The 22,067-nt window shown below is 42.8% G+C and overlaps 1 protein-coding gene across 1 annotated transcript in view; it reads right to left on the bottom strand.

Moving 5' to 3' along the window:
• Positions 1 to 22,067, bottom strand: part of OBSCN (obscurin, cytoskeletal calmodulin and titin-interacting RhoGEF) — a 193,689-nt gene that overhangs the window by 64,095 nt on the left and 107,527 nt on the right. Inside the window, exons 62-79 of the mRNA XM_063301888.1 lie at positions 20,312 to 21,655; positions 19,324 to 19,602; positions 18,105 to 18,183; positions 16,642 to 16,766; positions 15,465 to 15,662; positions 13,244 to 13,273; positions 12,566 to 12,664; positions 12,169 to 12,390; positions 11,613 to 11,679; positions 9,786 to 9,817; positions 8,115 to 8,237; positions 7,410 to 7,549; positions 6,926 to 7,126; positions 6,413 to 6,495; positions 3,667 to 3,840; positions 2,377 to 2,536; positions 1,880 to 1,996; positions 61 to 225 (exon numbers count right to left, since the gene is read on the bottom strand). Coding sequence (XP_063157958.1) covers positions 61 to 225; positions 1,880 to 1,996; positions 2,377 to 2,536; positions 3,667 to 3,840; positions 6,413 to 6,495; positions 6,926 to 7,126; positions 7,410 to 7,549; positions 8,115 to 8,237; positions 9,786 to 9,817; positions 11,613 to 11,679; positions 12,169 to 12,390; positions 12,566 to 12,664; positions 13,244 to 13,273; positions 15,465 to 15,662; positions 16,642 to 16,766; positions 18,105 to 18,183; positions 19,324 to 19,602; positions 20,312 to 21,655 — 3,638 coding nt within the window. The remainder of the gene's footprint in view (positions 1 to 60; positions 226 to 1,879; positions 1,997 to 2,376; positions 2,537 to 3,666; positions 3,841 to 6,412; positions 6,496 to 6,925; positions 7,127 to 7,409; positions 7,550 to 8,114; positions 8,238 to 9,785; positions 9,818 to 11,612; positions 11,680 to 12,168; positions 12,391 to 12,565; positions 12,665 to 13,243; positions 13,274 to 15,464; positions 15,663 to 16,641; positions 16,767 to 18,104; positions 18,184 to 19,323; positions 19,603 to 20,311; positions 21,656 to 22,067) is intronic.

Below are 22,067 nucleotides of genomic sequence, written 5' to 3'. Positions count from 1 at the left end.
AACATCCAAGTACAGACTTGTAAGTGTATTATCAGAATGGGACTCCCAGCTTTCATTTACCTGGCGGATGGGCTCCCCTAATATTTCCAGAGTCCCTGGGTAGTTCTCTATGAGAGAGATGTGAAGATTGTTTTCTGCTCGTCTGTTGAGCGCGGAGACAATTGCATAAGCCTGTTCCAGAAGGGCACAATTCTGAGTATTCCTTGCTTTGTTTCGGATCATCTCCTGTGAACACAAGCAGTGGTACCATTTGCATCATTCGTGTCTAGCCCTTGATGAATATTTGCAGCAGAAACATGGCTGAATGAACAGGAAATTCTAGACATCTGCTTCCTATCAGAAGCATTGATGCAAACTTGTTTGTCAGCTAGGAAAACTGAGCAATGTGTTAGACTCCCTTCAGCAGACTGGTTTACCCAGAAGTGCTCTTCAGATCTTGTTATTTGGGGAACTGACTGAGATCCAGCTGAGGTTCTCCTTCACTCTCTTCTCTTCCCTAAAGACTAACAGATAGTTGCAGGGAAACTCTGGAATGTATACCATCAAGCTAGTGAGGATGGTGTATAAGAGGACATCTCTTTTGTAAGCCCAGAGCCCCATCCAGAATGGGTGGACCCCCAAATCCTCTCTGATATTGTGGAGTTTTTAGGAGTACAATGAGGTATCTTAAGCATTGTGGATATTCACTGTAAAGATCTGGAAATACCTTCCTGATATGGGACCTGGCCCTGCTCAGATCAAGCCTCTCAACCTGCTTTCCAATGCTGGTATGGACAGCACATCAGTAGAAGTTGTGCACCATGGTCTATAGCATCTGGTCACAGCCTAGCAGCCCCACAAGGTAGGCCAGACAGGAAACTGACTGTACAGGAAAATTATAACTATACTTTATTGAGATAGGCTATCGTAACAGAATCTTTCAAATTTTCCATTCTTGCCCTCTTATACCCCAAGGAATTGGAAGGGGGCCAGTATCAGACTTTTTCTAATACTTTCCCACCTCCCTGGGCGCAGTGCATTCTTCTGCACCCGTTGCTGCCTTAACAGCTTCTGGATGGTTTCTCCAAATCATTTCCATGCCTCCCCACACAGCCTGGATCCAAGTGGGTATGTTGGACCCATTGTCATTGGATCCAGGCTGTGTGGGGAGGCATGGAAATGATTTGGAGAAACCATCCAGAAGCTGTTAAGGCAACAACAGGTGCAGAAGGAAACATTGAGCCCAGGGAGTTGGGAAAGTATTAGCTCCACCATATTTACTTCAAGGCCCCTGTGTGGAAATGCTAAGCTGGAATGTTTGAACCAGTGTAACCATGCTGCACCAGAAACAAGGGCTCTGAATTAGGGTTGTTCAGGGCTTCAGATTCAGTTCCAAAATGGTGCTTCAGAGCACAGGGGGGATGAACATAGCACCTCTCTCAGTGCCTTAAAGCAGCCATGTTTGCTTTTCCTGGGATTTTCACTACACTACACATCTTTAATAAGTACACATGTGAAGTCAAGATCATGACAATCCATAAAACAAGGGGAATCCCTCCATTTCCCTCACCAGTGATAATGTCAGTCTTCTCTGGCAGCTATCTGGATTGGAAGCGAAGTGGTCAATCCCCAAAACACTGATTAGTAAGATTAATTAAGAAGTAGATTAAAATATTAACATAAGCATTCCAGCAAGAGTTCTATTCTCAAATGGGAAATTAGGGTGGGAAGCCTCTGACTCTTCTTCTCCCGCCCTTTTAATATACGATTTGTCTCTCTTCTTATAAAGCGGGCCAGCCTGAACTTACAAAACAGCTACGCACTAGCGTCCTTTGCAGTGTGAGAACCAGTTGCTGCAATACCATCCAGCTGCACAAGTTATTAAAGCTATGCTCCTAACCTTGATTGCTGTTTGATATTTCTGGATCCGGTTTATTGGTCTCTCTAGATAGTGTTGCAGAGGAAGTATCGGTGGCTGAGAAGGATCCTCGCTGGCTAATGTTCCCTCTGTGTATCGCTGGAGAGAGAAACATAATAGTAAGGGATTCATCAATTCAGTTTGTTTATCATCCAGGAAAACCCTCCATTCCTTTACAGACCACACCACTATTCTATGCTCATCCTGAACTTTGGTATCCTTGCTCTAATAAGCAAGTGGCCAGGTTCACCGGGATCTAGGCACTTACAATAACATTTCAGCAGCGTACACGTAGAAGGATCTTTTTCATGTATTGTTCTGCCTTGCTGCAAAGATGCATAGAATGTATGGTCGATGTACAAACTTATAGGACTGTTTCCAAAGGGGAATGCAGCCCTTGGTCATTACGTGCAAGGAAAAATAGTTGTGTGTTGGTGAGAAGCCCAGAAGACGATGCTCTCAGTTCGGGGTGCTCTCACCTTATAAAACTCCTGAACCACTTTGCTGACCACAATAGACTCGGCTTGAACGCGGCCCACCAAGTATGGGATGTATTTGTCAAATTCTCCTTCATTTTTAATGAAACACATGGCCACATCATCATCAGTGTCACACTTCTGAAGCTCTGGGAAGAAGGTGCTGTGGGGGACAGCAGAAAGGAACATGAGACCAGGATGTGGAAGCCATAGCTGGTAATCCTATACTTTCTGGCTGGAGCTTCTTCTCCAGCTGAAGCGTCCTCCATCACTCAACTTAGCAGCAGGTAAACACAATCTGGCCCGCCTTGTCCAACTGTCTTCCTGAAAAGTCTACGAGGTATGGTCAAAAAAATCAAGATGGCAGACATGATGGTGCAGTCAAAACTCAACCTGTTTTTTAGTTTTTTGTTTTTGTAATGCACATAAATCCTGCAGACAGCCCTGAAAGGTAGACTTAACAGAACATGGGAACAGAAACAAAGAGGAGACATGGAATGTTTTCCCAGGAAACAAGATTGGGAGTGCCAAAACTGAAAAGGCCCTGCACTTGAATTATGTTCTCTTGCATCTCAGAGGGATGAAGAAGTAGGCACAGGAGCTCCAGCAATGCGACTGAAGCACATAGGGTTTTATTTATTTATTCTACTTCCATACTGCCAAATCAACTATGTGCCCACGGAGGTTTGCCACAACCAGCAATAAAAACTGCCATGGAGCAGCATCAAAATTAAAATGTCCACAGTGGTGTATAAAATAAAATATAAATATCCAGAATGCTAATCCAATTGCTAAAAATGCAGGAGATAATTATAATACTCAGAATAACGAAACCAAATAGATAAGATAGAAGGATAATTGAAAAAAGTAAAAACAAGAACTTACGTGCTAATCAAACTGAAAAGAATACGTAAGATAATAATAGTAATAATAAACCTAATCATTATAATGAAATTGAATAAATAGATAATCAGATAAAAATAAAAACCAGCATGCTAATCAAATTGCAAAAAGTACACTGGATAGATAATAATCCCCCTAATAATCATAATGAAGCCCAATAAATAGAAGAGAAGGACGATCAAGTAAAGTAAAATAACAGAAATGTGGCTGGTGTATCCCAAGACATGATTTCTTAAAAACTTTATTTGACTGGATAGCAGCATGCAGGTACTCAGGCGTTCCTATTGGCCTACTTTTTCTAGTATTCTTTCTTTCTTTCTTTCTTTCTTTCTTTCTTTCTTTTTTTAAGCCTTTTGGCTCTTCTTATGCATCTGCCTCACCCCCACGTACTTGGAATGAAAGTGCACTATGTCGGTGATATTTCTGAAGATGACGAGCTTCTGGCTGGACACAGCAGTGGGGACAGCAGGGCAAGTCTCCGTGAACTGGATGTGGTGAGCTTGGAGGAACTGCAAATCTTTGACAAACTCCTCCTCTGCGTGCAGCAAGTCTTGGGTGATAAGGCTAAACATCAAAGGGGAAGCAGAAGGAGAAAAGGAGTGAAATTTGATAGGAATACATCCCATCCTTTGCAGCTCACAGTCTGGGAAATTGATTTTAAATTTCAGCAGATGAGCGTGAAGGGATTCAGGTGAGAAAGAAAGGGCTGGGTTGGGGGACACCTATCATTTCAGAAACATCTACACTTCAGATTAAATCTGCCTGAAAGACAGTTATCTATTTAACTACATTTGCAGCTACAGAAATAGACAACACGGGGGAGACAAAACAGACCAAGGAAACCTCTTTTGTATGCTTCTAATTAGTTTGGTGCCACTGACTAGGCATTGTATCCTGGTGATACAATGGATAAAACGTTTGCCAACTTGATTTCTCTTTGGTGCTGACCTGTAATTTTTCTTAGGGCTGGCAGAAATCTCCTTAATCCCACCCATTCCTGCTCCCCACTGCCTTCCCCTTGTTTTACTTCCGTCAGCCTTAACAAACATACAGGTAGTCTTCGCTTAACAACAGTAATTGGGACTAAATTTCCATCACTAAGCAATGCGGTTGTAAAGCACAATGTCATATGATCACGTTGCTTAGCAACCGCAATCCTGGCAGTCCCCATTGCTGTTGTTAAGCGAGGATCACAGGTCGTTAAGTGAGGGCCTCATGGGACCAGGACTTACAACTTCTTGCCAGCTTCCCACAAGCAAAGTCAATGGGGAAGCAGGCAGGAAGCTGCAAGTCCCAGTCATGACAAGCCCTTCCTTTCAATTCGCAAGCAGGCAGGTGGGTGAGTGCTACAGAGTGCAGGAGGGCTTGGGGGGGTGGGCAAGTGCAGGCAGGTGGGGGTTGGGCTGCCATGTGGTGCAGGTGCAAACAAGCAGAGAGCCACCCACCCACCCAGGGCCTGCCCTGCCACCTAGGGGCACTCACCCTGCCACCAGGGGCTCCTTGGGAGAAAAAGAGGTGGGAGTGACTTACAGGAGTGACTGGCAACCTTCCCTGCCGGCTTCCCCATTGACTTGGCTTGCAGGAAGCCAGCAGGGAAGGTCCCAAATGGCGATTCCATGATCACAGGATGCTGCAACCACTGTAAGTGCAAGCTGGTTGCCAAGCACCCAAATCATGATCACATGATTGCGGGAACACTGTGACACTGTAACTTTGAGGACCAGTCAAAAATCCCCTTTGTTCAGCCCCACTGTAACTTCCAATGGTTGCTGAATGAGTGGCCACTAAGCAAGGATTACCTGTAGTTGTTTTTTCTACTGCTTATATGCTCATATCTCATGGGCCTCCTTGCTTGGAAACACAGTCAACCTTTATTTGATTCAGGACTGATTGCTAGCTCTTCAAGCAGTAATCATTTCCAAATCCACAATTCAAAGGTATCTATTTTATTTCCCTTCCTCTTTGCCACTCTCTGGTTTTCACAAGTCTTTCATTGGGAAGACCATTGCTTTAACTGTTCTATCTTTGTTGTCACCTGAGCTTGCATAAGAATACTCCATCATGGAAACAAAGGTAAGAAAAAATAAAACTCTCAAAAAAATAGAAAGCCCCATTGTCTGTTGTATTGGCAGGCAAAAATTGCCAATTACAGGGAAATTTTAATAGGAGGGAAGATTCATATTTCTTATCTCTTCCCTCTAATACTGTGCACTGTTTTTTAACCCTGAATTCCCCACATGTGTGGACCAGTCTCTGGAATTCTAAAATGGAGTGTTTTCATGAAAGCGCAAAAGAAAAAAACACAGCATCTTCTCAAAATTCACATTTTCAAAGTCAGAACAGCTCCAAGTTGACAATGGAAGAGTAGATGAACAATGGATAACTTACAATCTAAACTTTGACTTGGGGTTTAGGACAGAACTAGGCAGTCCCCTGGTAGTTACAAATTATAGCTGTTTTCAGGGGCAACAAGGAGATGAAGCAAAGATGCTATTAAAGAGGAAAGGCAGAAAATATAAAGGCAGAAAATACAGTGTCTGAGACATCCCATCCTTGGTCAGTGGCCATACCAGCTAGAGATGGTAAGCAGTTTAGTTCGCGACATCTAGAAATACCATTTAGGAAAAGTTCTTTCCCCAAGATTCCTTGATTTAATCTAGAACGCTTATTTAGTGGACCAGGCTGTGTCTCTGATTTCACCCATTTTGGCTTTTCATGATTGATGTGTTTTCTCCAGAATGGATCAAGCAAACCATGTGTTGGACCAAATGGACTTTCCAGGCTCCTCAATCACATGGAGAGACACCCTAACTACCAGAGGTTCATTTTTACAGTCTACCAGTAAAACTAATGCCTTACTTCTCCTGGAAACAGGTAGACTGTCTTCATATATCTTGAAAAGAAACAGATTCCTGTTACATTTCCAGCCTCAAACAGAGGCTGGATGTTCAACTGTACAAGATGCTCTAGTAGATCCCACCCAGAGGTGGGGGTTATACATGATGACTTCTAAGTCCCTTCCTATGGTATCCTTCTATGAAATTATTCTCATACACCACCAGCTGCAAGGGCAGGACAGGGGCCTCTGGACAAAGAAGTAGTTTGCTCTGATAGGAAGACTTTTCACCAAGCTCACCTTAATTTCTTTCTATATTCATCCTCTGAAACAGATTCTCCTGGGAACTCTGGAATATCTGGGATACCCCACTCAGCAGAGAGCTAAAATAAAGAAAATAAAATCATATCTACCTAGAATAGATGTCCTTAAGAAGGCTTTTATGGTCCTCCAGCCAAGGCAATTAGACAAGGTGCAAAGGGTTTTCATTAATAATCCTTGAGAAATAAATAACGCTTTAGAACATCAATTACATATTATAGCAATTATATATAGAACAGCATACACACACATTCGACATTGGAAAGATGAATTTATGGTCCAATTACTCAGTAGATTGAAGATCTGGTTACTTGCAACTTATGAACAAGTTGCTTATAGACAAAGATTATGTATGGATGATTACAGTGAAATATCATAATTCTTTACTCAAAGTGCTGTGTAGAAGTTGCTTTAATTATTCATGGAAACTTGTGGACCAGAGACATAAGATTAAGCAATCTTAAAGAAAAACCAATTATGGATAAGTCTCACCTTTAACTTCTTATCCAAGTAGGCTGGAGAAACCCAACCTTGTCTGGATGGGCTTGACTTGGTGGGTTTGGTCCTGACCAACCACTTCAGAGGATGAGCAGAGTCTAGGACCTCCACATATTGTCCTTCCTTCAGAGTGATGGTTTCACGGTCAGCACCCATTGGGGTATAGTCAGCAATTACCATGTAGATGTCAAAAATCTGTTGACAGAAGGATGATTTGGTGTACTATAGAAAAGGAGCACAGGATTTTTAAAAAATCTAAGACTTTAAATGAATTGCAAATCGGTTTTCCATCCTCAGATCTCCAGATTCAGATAGAAATGGGATATTCTCAGTGTTCTGGGTCACTTTCTTCAATATTCTTGAGGTTATTTCATAAGCCATTCCATAGATCATTCCTCTGATCCACTCAAAAGAATACCTGCTTATTCTTCTCCCTACGGATGAACTTGCAAAAAGTTTACTTCTGCAGGCACCATACCTCTCCCCTTGCATCCCCTTCATCAGATTCAGAGGAAGATTCCTGAACAGTCGAGGAAGGCCTGGATCTGCCATGCCGTGGAGATGCCGATGGTGTCTTTGATTCATCGTCGCTATCAGCTCCAGGAACTTGAAGGGAAGCTGAAATGAAAGGGTAAGCTATTAAAAGGCACAGTTAAGGAGAAATGGCTTTGTTTTGAGAAAGAAATCCAATGTTTCCTGAAAGTGTAAACCACGCTTATCTTCAGATGTATTTAGTTCAGCCTTCCCCAATCCAGTGTCCTCTAGACATGCTACACTTTGTCCAGACCAGCAGGCTATTGGAGAAGGTTCTTACTGAAGAATTAAGTCTTCAACAGAGCTTTTGCTAGAAAGCTATTACATGGCATGCCTCTGAAATTGTTTAAAATCCTCATGCAGAACAACACCAAAAGCAAGAAAAGTAAAAATTCTGAGATAACTTGCTATCATGTTCAAAAGAATAGATGAAAAATTACCCCTTTAATAATAATAGTAATAGTAATAATAATTTATTAAATTTATATGCCCCCAACTCCCAGCAACTCTCTGACCTGTGAGGGGGATTGCAGCAAACTGAAGCTGGCCTTGTACTAGTATATATGCATGTCTCAGACTGACAGCCACAAACCCAGCATTTTCAAGCGGCCTCCTGCATTTAGTCCACTTGCACTGCTTAAGCCATTACCTTGACTTATCTTTGCAGACACCATTTCCGTGATCTGCGATGTCAGTTTCTGGAGAAATTCCTCAGTCCCCACTTTGGCGAGAGAAATGTGGCCCTGAACTGTTTCACCTTCCATGTGCTCCCCTAGTAAAGAAGAACATGGTGCTTGGTCATAACAGCTTCTAAAAACCTCTCCCTGATGGAGATGGTTGGTTGGCGGGATGGTTAGGTAATGTCGGTACCCCTGGCAGCTATCAGAAACTGAAAATGATCCTTTCCAAGCAAGATTCTCAGTTTTCTTTAACAAGATTTATTGAGAAGGTTGGGTTACAAGAGTTCCAGCAACTGAACTATTCTCCATTTGGAACTGAAATAGCCCCATCTACATTAATGCAGAATTATTTTCTTTCTAATAGCCTTTCTGATCTGGTGAGGGGGCAAACGGCTTCCATGATAATGAGGAAGCTTGTAAAGCTCACTGTCTCCTGAACCTTCTGGCTCTTATTGCATTAATCTGCCAAGTAAGGCCACAATCCTTACCCAAACTTCTATCCTGGTATCATCACAAACCTTGAGCTATGAAATCCACAATTCTTTCAAGGAGAACAGTACAAACAGATGATTATTCTTGTTATCCTGGGTAACAAGCTTTGGTCACAACTATGAACCAGCCCTGGGAAATACATTATGAGTGAAAAGTATTATTTTCTTCCCATTGCTTTCAGTGAGAGACATTGCACATTTTGGATTATATATTAGGGTTAAATATATTTATATGTTTATACAAATATATTGTGTAAGTCAGCTCTGTTCTGATTTGAATCATGGAATGTTAATTCAGTTGGAGTCATTGATTTGATTCTGAAAAGTGACCCTGTTCAGTTCCAATTCAATTCAAGTCCAAAGCCTTACTAGATTTCACACTGTTGATCTGATTTGGAGATTCTGCAGAATAATCTTCGAACAGAACCTTCAAACCCGAAATTTCCCACAACCCTGCTGTAGACATGAGCATGGAAAAGCTTTTTCAAGAAAAGCTAACGTTTCAAGGATGCTCAAAGAGTTTCAGACAAGTTTCATCCCTATTTGACATCCCTGTTTTATTACAAAAAAAAAAAAAGATGCTAATGTTACAGAGGAGAATGTTTACCTTTTCAACGGAAAATGTAGAAGTACAATGGGTAAATATCAGAGAAAACTCTATGGAGCAGAAAACAGACTTATATGAAAAATGCCTTGAAGTTAGCATACATACAGTTCTTACAGTTTTCCCTACCTTTTCCAGCTTCAGAGGCTTCAGCAATAACCGCTCTGGCTCTGAAAAAAAGAAAAACAAGTCTCATGTTGCTATGTAGATTTTTTTCCAGCCATTTTTCCTGTCCAATACTAAATCTTGAAGCTAGACAGGACAGAGGCCAGTAGGGCTATGTAAAAATCTCTCTTAATTGCTTATTGGGAGAGGGAGGGAGGGAGGAATCCAAAAGGCCTCTGGAAGGATAGTTCCAGCAAACAGTTGTTCCAGCAACCTACGGCAGAATTCATAGAAAACATTTTAAAGTTCTTCAATATTTTTTAGAAAACACAACTCTACGTTACAGTATTTGAACAACCAAGGCTTTAAATATCGTCACCAACGGGGACACATTACAAATCTCTGGCATTGTTTATTAAAATGAGCAAACAAATATTAGCCATGGTCTTGTTTCCCTTTGCTGTCTTCATACCTGCAACCAGAAAGGGAGGGAAAAATGTTTCTAGAGAAGCTTCAGTGTGAGAGCATTTTATACACCCCATCATGAAATGGGAAAGGGTCCTCTCCCACTTACAGGTTGGTTCCCAGCAATGCAGGAATGTGAAGGCTAGAGAACTCAAGATTTCCCCACCAGCCTAATTAGAAAAATGTGTTAAAGTTATGAATATCACGTATTTTCATCTATGGGTGTAACAGGTTTTCTTTCCAGAAGTAGTATTAGATCTGTGCAGAGATCCAGATTCGAAGACAAAATGAGACTTGGAACACTAATGGGGATGTATGTTGCACTTGTGGGAACACCTTAAACTCCCAGGGTTGCCCTCTGAAAATGCTGTGCAGTTCCAAGGAAACATGCCTTCTGTTTAAAGTGTTACTAGCAGATGTCATGTGCAAAGCCATGCATGTCCCAAGCCACATTTTATGCTTTGAATCTAGCCACTCCACACCCTTGGAGTATTTGTGTCTTTTCAGAACTTACCTGTGTCAAATGTAATACCTAAAATAATTTCTGCAGTTAAACAGAGGCATTGCTTGGAATCATAGAATGGATGAATTGGAAGGGCCCTTATACATCATCTGCTCCTACTTAGAGCAAGAAGCCACTAACTATTCCCAAAAGGTGATGTTTTGGCCTCTGTTTGAGCATCCCAAGTGAAGGGGAGCCCATTCCTGTTTCCAGAAGACTGTCCTATTTCTTAACAGCTTTCGCCATCAGGAAAGTCCTCCTCCGCCTGAAATTCCTTTATTTTCATTGCAACCTGTTGACCCTTTTCCTGCTCCCTATTTCAACAGAGGAACCCCACCTTAACATCCCCCACGACTACCTTACCTTATGGTACTGGGTGGAGGTGTAATCACGCAATCCTAAAATGTGTGAACTGAAAGGGACTTTAGAGGCTGCCAACGTTCAACCCCTTGCCCGTGCAGGAATCTTCTCGACCATCTTCTTCTCAAGCAAATGGGAGCCCCCCACTATCCCATTACTTAGCAGAATCTTAACCATCAAGAAATTCCTCCTAATATTCAGCCTGACCTCCTTTAATTTCGACTATGTGATCTTTGTCCTGGTCTCCATTTCTGTTTTACACATGACAAGGTATGCATGGACCATGCTTGTATCTCCCTGTCATCTTCTCTTTTCCAAGTCAATCGTTACTCATAGGAATTGGTTTCTAGGCCCCACAGCATCTTGGTAGCTCTCCTTTGAACACCTCCGTATCCTTTTATCTGCCTGCTCAATTTATAGCAGTGCTCTTGCTGATCAGGTAAGGAGATATGTGCTCCTCCAAATCACCTCAGCAACATGCCGTGTGCACCCCCAGAGTAAACACACGAATTCTGCATGCAACTATCTATAAAGGGCCATTTGATTCCAAGTAGGTTCCCTGAGGTTGCTATCCAAAACACACTTATTAAGGACTTAGCTTTAGTGAGCTTAATAGGGCTTATTTTGGAGTGAATAAACACAACTATGCTGACAGTATAATTTTTCAGTCTATAAAATAGGAGATACGGTGTCTTATACCAAATTTATATTAGTTTTGAGCCTACTTCAGCAGTCTATCCACTCTTTAACTCTTTTCAGAAGTGGTTCAATTCAATCTCTCTTTCTCTCTCATCCATCATATATATATTACTCTTTTTTAAAAAAAGGCTTTGCAAGGCATGGAGAATGTATATTTGGAGGGTCATCTGCCCCAAAGCTGACATTTTGCCAATTCCCTAGTTGTCCATTTTTGCTTCTGCCCGTGCCATGACATGCTTACCCAATTGATGCCATGATGGCCTCTGTTACCATCACACGCTCCTGAGTCAGAGATTCAGCCTCTTTCACTGCAAGACAATAAATATAGACAGTCATCTCAATCTTCTAAGAAATCTATCATAGAAGGGAGGTAACCCCCCACCTCCACTCCATTCACTGACAGCCAGACAGCATCTGAGTTGAATCTATGTCTTCATGAGGGAAAGAGACATTTAGCATGTAGCAAAAGACAGATTCCACTCAACCCTTCTCTCTACAGGTGGAAAAATGTTTGTTCCTTTGGAAACTGTGGGCAGTACTCCAGGGGAAGAGAGAGAACAAGAAGCTGAGAACTGGGTATTGATAGAAGAAAAATCTACCAAATGCTGGGGGAAAAGTTCAAGAAAGCAAGTAGGTGACTTTAGCTTCAAGCATCAGGTCATCCTAAGAAATAGGAGATAGGTGATTGACTGACTGACTGACTGACTGAGAGACAAATGACGTATGATAGGCAGGTAGTAGGTGTGTAGGTAGATGGATGGATGGGAGACAGATAATAGACAGACCAACAGACTTACCATCCAAGACTTCTAGTGAGGCACTGCAGATAGATTGACCAGCCTGATTGGAGGCGATGCAAGTATAGTTTCCACTATATGTCTTTTCCACATCCAATAAGATGAGGCTATGATGCATGTTGGAACTGGCCAGTTTATAACCTGGAGTGTCTGACTTGATCCAGAGGATGTCTTCTCCTTGGGATTCTTCCTTCAACCATGTTACTGAGGGTGGTGGGGTCCCTAAAAGAAAAAGAAAGAAAAAGCAGTGAGGTTTTGGAATATCAGTAAGACGCTTGGGGCAAAGACTCTATAGAAAGACTGCTAGGGAAAAGATTGTTGATTTATACAAACAAAATAATGATAATGATGACAGTAATCAAAAGGGGTTGGTGGGATGGTCTTTAAGCTTATTTACCTTCCACCTTCACTGAAAGGGTGATGCTGACACCACTCCTCACTTTCTTGTTGGTAAATCTTTCCAGGAATCTTGGTGGCATTAGCTGTTCATGAATGTCTGAAAATTACAATAATAGAGAATATCTGTTCAGGGATGACCTGTTGAACTGTCTTCTCTGAGACCGGTTATTTTCTTGTAGATGTTTCTCCAGATTAGGTAACATCATCAGTGCACGGGGGAGTCAACTTTGCTGGCTGGTTATATATGGCAGTTTGCCTTGCCAGTCTTGGTCGGGGTGGGGTTTCTTCCTTGCTGGGCCCTTGACTAGGGTACCAAGATATCAGGAAGAAGCCACACCCTGACAGGCAGGGCAAGATACTACATATATTCACAGCCAGCAAACTTTACCTAGTTGGGTAATGAAACACCTGCGGGGGGGGGGGGGGGACAAGCTTGGAGAACACCAAGAACCCAACTGTCCAAAAATCTGGTTCTTATGTAGAAAAAAAGAAATTAAAGCACAAGGTGGACTTAGAAAAGAAATAAGCTTGCGACTCAGACTAAACTTGATTGATTTTGCATGGACCAAACACCCCAAATTCATCGGTTTGGCAAAGCAATCCCCAAGCAAAGTTGTGCAGAACTTCAGCTACAGCTATTGCTTTCATTGATATCTCATGTGTTTCATTTTCTCACCTGTTTTTGCTTTTCCATCCTCACCAGCTCCTGCAGGACATAAAAAAGGAATTGAGTGATATCTGGAATTATTTCATTTTATCTATCATCCATCCATCCACCCATCATCATTTCTGCAATAGTGATAGCCTGCCCCAATCCTAACAGATGCTAGGCAAGGCACAACAGTCTAAAATAATGCATTACTGTAAGTGTGTGTGTATATGTGTAACAGAAATCAATAGGAAAAAAACAACTATATCCAAGGCACCATTTCTTAACCAAATGCCAAATGCCCGCTGGAACAGTGTTGCTTTAGCCTGCCTTTGAAACACCTGCAGAATAGAGGCTGTAGAACGGGGATTTTTTTTAGAAGACAGTGTCACATGAAAAATCAGGTAGTGATTTTGATTATGTTATTTAGGATTAAGAGTTTACCCTGTCGTCAGTTTAAGTCCATTATTGACTGATGGGTGCCAACACTTGGCAACCACACAGATTCTCTCCTGGATGGTCAACCTTCAACTTGAATTTTTATGTCTTTCAGTGGGGTATTTGCTGCTATGACCTTGCTGTTGGTCATCTTCTTTTCTGTCTGTCAACTTTACCCAGAACTGTGGACTTTTCGGGTACTGGGTCTTCACAAAACATGTCCAAAATGTGATGATCTGAGCCAGGTCATTTGCATTAACGTTCAGATTCAATTCTCTTTCTACCCTGATTCTTCAAATCCACTTTCACATCCAGAATGTCACAGGAAAACCAATGCCTGCATGATTTTGGCCTTTGCAGATATAGACACGTTCTGGCATCATTTCCAAGGTCTTCGCTATTGCCCTGCCAAGTGTGAATTTGTGGTGATCGTTGGATTCTTTACTGTTGAGACCCAGTCCTAAAAATATCCCATTATTAGAAGGGGGAAACAGCAGATTCTAGAGTGATTGGAAGTGGGCTTTTCAAACATCTCTGGCACAAACAACAGTGGCCATCACAAAATCTCTTCATGTAAGATGGGTAACCATGTTCTTGTAAACGCTGATGGTAAGTGATGGGTTATATAACCTTAGTATCTGAACCTGTAACATCCTAACAAAATGGATGGGGTATTGAGACTTGTCCATGAACGCAGAGTTGAGTGCCATGCCCATGCAGTTCCCTTTTGGCAAGGAGCCTGGGTCTCCTTTGCCAAACACAGGGCAAGTGTCCTAACAACCAGGAAACACACTGAGACAAGGAACTGGTCTCTAATATTTATTGCTAGTACTTAACAGGAATCCTAACAAACTGAAGAAGCGTGGGATAACCCAGACATATAACCCCCAAGGGTTAAGGCGGTCCCGATCTGTGTCTCTTTGAATGGCTGATCAATTCCTCAGTGCTACGCATGCGCTTGACCGTCTGGATGGGAGCCCCCTGCTCGCCATCCTTACTCATGACAGCAAGGGTATTAAGTGCAATAACAACTTCTTTTTTCTTCTTTAAGTTTGAACTGATTTTGGAAATGGTTGTGGAAATGTTTTCCTTTTACTTGCTTGCTACAAAGAATTTGTATGGACCTCAGGGGACAGTATTCCATAAAATGGGGCAGGGGAGGTTTGTCACCTAGCCCACACCCTATGAACCTCACAAGAGGTAGGGAGACCCATAACAGAAACGGTTAGATGATGTTCTGTAAACTGTAGAAGACTTGTGGTCGCTCTTTCATTTCCACAGGACCGTTAGTAACTCTCCCTGTCTTTCAACCCCATTTTTGTTTTGTGGTGACACTGTAGAACTGATGCGCAACTTTTGCCACAAAACTGAAAGAAGGTAAGCTCTTGTTTTAATCTAATATGGCTTCTGGTTGTTGTTTTGTTGTAGTTATTTATTTATGTACTTATTTATTTACATTTGTTATGGCCGCCCACTCCAGCAGACTCTGGGCAGCTCACAAAATCCCCCCCCCAATAAAAGTAAAAACAGTTAAAAACATAAAAACAACACAGATAGCCTGGACAAAAACAACCATAGTCATATCAAGAAACCACAACAAGGGCCCCAGAATCACATTGAAAAAAGATGTCCTGCCATTTAACTAAACTATTTATAAAGAGTTGAGCTTATTTGCTTGCTTGTTTATTTGTTTATTGGAATTGCAAACCTGTGGGAAAGCTGGCTATCAGGCCTCTACTATCGTCCTAGTAGGAGGGTTTGGTTTATCAACCCAAAGGAGTAGCATTAACAGCCATTTCAACCTGCTCACCTGTGACCAGGAGTCTGGCTGCTGAATATGCAGAACCAGCAGAGTTGGTGATGAATACTGAGTACTGGCCATCGTCCTCCTTGGTGACATTGAGAACTTCAAGAGCGTGAAACTCTTGGGTGTCTGTCTTTCGGAGTCGATCGGTTGTATGCAATGGCTGACCATCTTTGAACCAGTAGAGACGTGGCTCTGGGAAACCTAGGCAGACATACGTTAGACAGGGAGAGGGATATCAGAGTTAGGATACAAACCAAGGGATCCAGCACTGTCCCACTTAACACCCCATTCAGCTAGTTGACTACCTGTAGCGTCTCACTAGCACCCTTCTGTCATTCAACAGTGAGAATCATAGATTTCTTGAGTCAGGATTTACCACTGAGGCCATCCAGTCAAATCACTGTTGGATGCAGGAAACCAAATTAAAGCATCTGGGGCAGATGGCTATGCAGTGTCTCCTAGAAGACTCCCAGTAAAGGGAAGCCCATCATGTCACTGGGTCTTTGGTTCCACTGTCAAACTGCTGTTACTCTTAGGAATTTTCTTCTAACACTTCATCAGAATCTGTCTTCCTGTAACTTAATTCCATTCCTCTATATTCTGCTCTCTTGAACAAGAGAGATGTGGTCCTGACCTTCTGCATGAACTCCTTCCAGGTATTGGAAGAGTCTGATCATATTCCCCACCAGTCACATTTTCTTAAGGCTAAATGTGCCCAATTCCTTAATCATTCTTCACAGGACATTCCTGTCTCATCTTCTGATCATCCTTTTCACCCCTCTCTGAAACTGTCCAGGTTTGCTGTCCAGAGACATCCGTGGAGGACCAATGGAAGCAGCGTTGTACTGGTACAACGGAAGCTCCACCTCTTTTGTACATGCATTGCAATGGTGGTGCATATGAAAGGGGTGGAGCTTGTATCACAACGGTGAAAGGCTGCTTTGGTCATTTGGAAAAATGCCCTGAATTCTGCAATGCCTCTGAGTCCTTCTGAACGCACACTGTCTGGAACTGGACCCAGGACTCAAGGTGCAGTGAGACCAAAGCAAAATAAAGTGGAACAGTTTCCGACCTGCAATTTTAGGCTCATCCACTGCAAGACCGGTATGCGAGAAGAGATCAGATTAATGGGATCCACCCAAGACCCTGAAGGCATGGAAAAGATTGGAGTATCTGTTACCTTTCACCTTTAAATGGAATTTGGCTCCAGGAGCTCCAGGTACTACATGAATATCATGAAGTTCATCCATGATTTGGGGCAGCTGTTCCTCTTCTGTTGTGGATTCCACTCCTTCTTGTTCCCGGCTAGCTCAAGAGGTGGTGGGAGAGGGGGGGAGGAAAAAACAGATCATTGACATATTGCCCAAAGCTCACTTACAAATGTAGTTTCCTGCAATCATTGCAGGAAAGAGATTTCTGCTCCCCATTCTGCTCAAGAAGCCTTCCCAAACAGTTGGACTAGAGGTCATCTAGTCCAATTCCTTGCTCCATACAAGATCCACTAGAGCATTTCCAGCAAATAATCACCCAGGCTCTAATGGAGGAGAACTCACTACTTAATGAGGCAACCTATTCTTCCAGCTGACAGCATGTAAAATCCTCCTGGTGTTTAGCCTGAACTTATACGCTTGAGCTCTATTACCCTAGGTGGAATTTCAGTCCCCTTTTCTTTTTGATATTTACATTTATGGACATGCTCACTAATTCTCCGTCAAGATGCCCAAGGACATCACATTCTTCAAATGATAAAAGGCAGTTTTAGAAGACAACGCCACGAAATCATAGTTCATGCATCTCCCAAAGATACACCATTCAACAGTAAATTATAGCAGACAATATATTACATGTCCAGTTTAGACATCTGATATGAACCGTATTGTTCATGAAACATGAAAGTGAAAAGAGAACCCCAGTAACTAAAACCTTTCCTTGAACAAAATGCACATGGGACAAACCAAGACATCAAATAATACTGCAGATGATTTCCAAGTAAACAAGGATGCTTCTACAGGCTAATTCTCTCTGGTTCCACATTCTTACATTTCTGAGGGTTTTTTTATAGGCACCATCATTTTCAATTACTCTTTGCAAACCTAACAGCCACATCTGAATTCTACAACCACATAGAAGAGGGTGGCATTCACCTTGGCCACAACTAGGGTCTGTGTCACCCGGGGCAAACATGGATTCTGCACCCATTTTGGAGCCCCCCCCAGCGATCATTTTGGCACCCCCCCCCCCAGCATGGTGCCCAGGGCACATGCCCCGCTTGCCCCCACCCCCTAGTTGCAGCCCTGCATTCACCATCCTGGAAGGCTACCATTACCTTGGATTATCTCTGCATAAATGCTTATAGTTCAACAAGTGCCACTTATAACACCTTGGAACCAGTCATATTTTTTTTTAAAAAATGTACGGACTCAAACAGTGCAGAAATCTAACATATTCCTTATCAACAGAGAGAGTTATTGATCCTTTATCATGCAATATCAAGGACACCAAATGTATTATTCAGAAAGATTCTGAGATGCAAGATCAATCTATCTCAAGAAAGATGTGCCACAATAATGGAACAGTCTCAACAGTCATAGAAGCAAACCAGTAAGGGCAATAAAGGTATCTTCCAAACCAATGTTGGTTTACCTGGAGAGATAACCTTTGGCACTGTAGTACGATGAGGTCTCTGTTGCATCTCCTGCTGTATCATAGTCGGTGCTGGTTACTAATGAATGGAAAAAAGAAGATTTCAGGGGCGGTGGGCCGCTTTAGAGCAGTGTTTCTCAACCTCAGCAACTTTAAGGTATATGGACTTCAACTCCCAGAATTCCATAGCCAACATGGGAATTCTGGGAGTTGAAGTCCACACAACTTTAGAGCAAAACTTCTCAAAAACAGCATAAGAGAAGGTGGCTGTGAGACTGGAATCAACTGAGCAAGAACCAAAGTTCTAATAACCTGGTTTGTATGGAAGGAAGGGTAGGAACCATAATGAAAGAACTCTAGATATGTTGGTTTTGCATGACCAAACCCTAGTGATTCAATCCTCTTGGCACCTCTTTCTCTTTCCCATCCCATATAAACAAGCTCCCCAGCCCCCATTTGGCATGGGAGGCCCTGGTTCCACTTATTTTTTGTTTTTGCAATGCTTAGATTTTGCTATTGTTTCATGTCATTTATCTATTTATTTATCTATTTCGACATATATGGCCACCCATCTCAGCCTCATGACTCTGGATAGTGAACAGTGGTTAAAAACATAAAACAACAACAACATCACAATAAATACAAACAACAATATCACAATAAAGTAAAAACCTTCCCAGCCATTAACACAAGCAACCCATGGGCTCTGTCACATATTTCAATTCCAATGCCTGGTGGCATAAACAGATCTTCAGAGCTGTCCAAAAGGCCATCACAGTTGAGGCTAATCTAATCTCCGGACAGCAGGCACTGAATTATTGATTAACTTTATGTGCCATTACATCCACCAATTCTTGATGACTTATAACATCCATAGGCATCCCTTCTTTCTGTAATTATTGCAAATGAAGATGCACCTTTTCAGGAGATTTCAAAGTACACACATGGCATATTGGTCCATAGGCATTTTGCAAAGGGAAGAGATCCCTCACTAAATAAGGAGTATTTCCATCCTTAGAAATCATCTGACCTACATGGACACATTTTTCCTTTAAAGCCAGGCGTTCTAAATCCTGGAAACTTCTTATCCTCCACAGTTTCTCAGCCTCTATTCCTATCCTCATGCCTAATGATATCACACAGGCTGAAATGTATTTCATGCTCCCAAAAGTTATGCTCAGCTTTTGAACAAGTTTCCCCACCCCAACTTAAGACTCACAGTCTACTCGCAGCTCAGCTTTCGTTGAAGACACCCCCATGCTGTTTTCAGCCAGGCAACGGTAGACACCCATGTCAAGAGGGACCACAGCAGTGATGATCAACTGATGACATCCTTCCTGATCCTCATTGACCATGAAGTGGTCATCCTCTTCAATAACTCGGCCATCCTTAAACCACCGAACAGTAGGCATTGGCTTGCCGATAACAACACAGTCAAAACTGACTGGGTAACCATCCTGTACCTCTTGGTTTTGAAGCTCAGTTATGAAGACAGGAGCTGGAATGGTTTTGAATAAAGAACAATAAGAACAAATCTGTCTGTCTGTCTGCTTGATGCATGTAGACACAGCTTTCTAAGAGAGGCCTTTATGTTTCTGGGATGTTTAAAACATTGTGATGTCTCTGTATTGATTTCCTGTTTTCCCAGCTCACAGACCGTGAAAAAATACTTGCTTATTAACTGCAACCCTGTCCAATTCCCTTTTCAAAATTAGGAATCAGAGACTGTGGTGAGCATGAAACAATGAGAGTTCCTCTGTGGCCCTGAAACCATCCGGAAAGAAATAAAATAGCAGAACTTCCCTAATCGCAAACATTTTAGAGAAGGCTGGGAAGACTCCTGAACCAGGTCCACTTCCAAGCTAAAGTAGGAAAGCAGAAGTCCCTAGCTGGACACTGACCCTGGTGGGTGCTCCAAGTACCTGGCATTGGTAACCAAAGCAAGATTCCACCCGATTCATCTCAGGGATGGAAAGGTTAAGAGCTCATAACACATCGACAGAATCCCCCTTCCCATCTTCATGCCAACCAAAAGCTTAGAATTAGAGTGAGAGAAGTGAAAGACCTCCCTCGATCTCACACAGGGAATTCTGGTAACTTAATTATCTTAATCTTATTTGCGGGGAAGATGCATCAGACTTAGGATAAGGCAGCTGGGCTACCTGCTCCACTGTCCCTGCCAATTCCATCAAAACTTGTGTATTTACCGGTATCAGATGTTAGCAAAGGAGGTGGTGGTCGTTGAACCAAGGTCCGCAACTGTCCTGGAGGAGGTGAGGTGGCTTTCCCAATACGCAACTCTATCTTTTTCGGACCCTGGTCCAAAATGTCAATCTCAACGGGAATGCCCATAGCAGCAAACATCTCCCGAAATCGGCCAGCAGCTGTTTTGGCCTCGGAGCGAACTTCGAACTTGATATAGATGTAGCGTTCATCTTCACGGTAGGCCTGATGATCCACTGCCTCTATCTCTCCCTCATCGGCACTGACAAAAAGCTCCTCTTCCACATCTGAGATCTCTGTGGAAATTTTTGACTTGAACAGCTTGTGTAGCCTCCTTCCAGCTTTACGGAAGGCATCATCCAACTCGCTGCCAGAGGAGCTTTCCGATTCGCTCTCGGGAAGCTTCTGGGCAGGTCTTTGCTTGCGGGATGGTGCCTGGGGTTGGACGGTCACCCTGGCGCTCTGGGAGGCCTTACCAAATTTATTGGATGCTTCACAAGTATACTTGCCCATGTCGCTCATGTCAAGGCCAGCAAGGATCAAGGAGCATGTTCCATCACTGTAACTGTCTATGTGGTAATGCCGCCCATCCAAAATTTCACTCCCATCTTTCAGCCAGCTGACCTTCATGTCAGTTTTGCTGTGGGCCACACATTCCAAATGGAGGGTGTCTCCTGCCTTGCCAGTGAAGTCCTTGAAGGTTTCGACAAAGACTGGGCGTTCCTGCTGCTTGATTTCCTTCCTCACTTTGTACCCTTTGAAAGCAGCTTGGATTTTCACAGCAGCTTGGGACACGGAAGGGTCATCCAAGTCTCCTTCTGCTATCTCCATTTCGGCTTGCTTAGCAGGAGGAGGTGGCTCGCCGGCTGCCTTCTCCCACTCTCGAGGGACTTCCTCTGCGGAGGCCTGGGCTTTGCTACTGATGCTAACAGTCAATGACCCAGCCTTCTTCAGGTACTTGATCAAGGAAGGTGTTCCCGCCTGGGATTCGTCATCCGAACTCGTAACGGAAAGGTCTGCTTCTCCAGCCTTTGCCGATTCGTCACACGTAGAATATTCCTCCGAGTAGTACTGGGTTACCTCAGCTTCCTCCTTCTTCCGTTTCTGAAGTTTGTCATCTACTTCAGGCAGCTCGCTGATCGAATCCAGGGTTGGCTCCCGACTCATCCTCCGCTTCTTGGCAAGAGCTTCCCACAAAAGGTGGAGGTCACCTTCAAGAGCAGCTTCCGGGGGCAAGCTGGGTTGGACCTCTTCCTCAGCTACCTTGCTTGGTTCCTCTGCACCTGGTGCTTCCTCGGCAGCCTCTTTTGGCACCGACACTGGGGAAACTGAGAAATTAAATGCTGGGATTATTATGATGAAGTCAGAGCACAGGGATTTCTGGGCATAAAAAAAGAGGGAGGAAGACATACAGGAAAACCTCCGTTCTATAGACCCTCTCCCCCATTCTCCAGGTTCCAGAATCAAACAGTCAAAATATGAGTTTGTACTTCACCCCCAAATAACAGAAAATCCATCGTTGGGCAAATCAGTACAGACAATTTAAATTAATTAACAGTTACATCATTTTTGTCATTTGTTATTGAATTGCATTCAGTACATACATTCGTAATTTAGATTTGCATTTAACGGACATTCTCCTTCAACGGACATCTCCCCCTCCGTGGTTCATTAAATTGAGATTTTACTACACTGCTATGTTAAACTTGTATTAAAATGCTATTTTTATGATAATGTATG

This window comes from Candoia aspera, chromosome 4, assembly GCF_035149785.1.
Source record: "Candoia aspera isolate rCanAsp1 chromosome 4, rCanAsp1.hap2, whole genome shotgun sequence".
NCBI lineage: Eukaryota > Metazoa > Chordata > Lepidosauria > Squamata > Boidae > Candoia > Candoia aspera.
The sequence above is the reverse complement of the archived record's forward strand: the minus strand, read 5'-3'. Positions and strand labels throughout refer to the sequence as shown.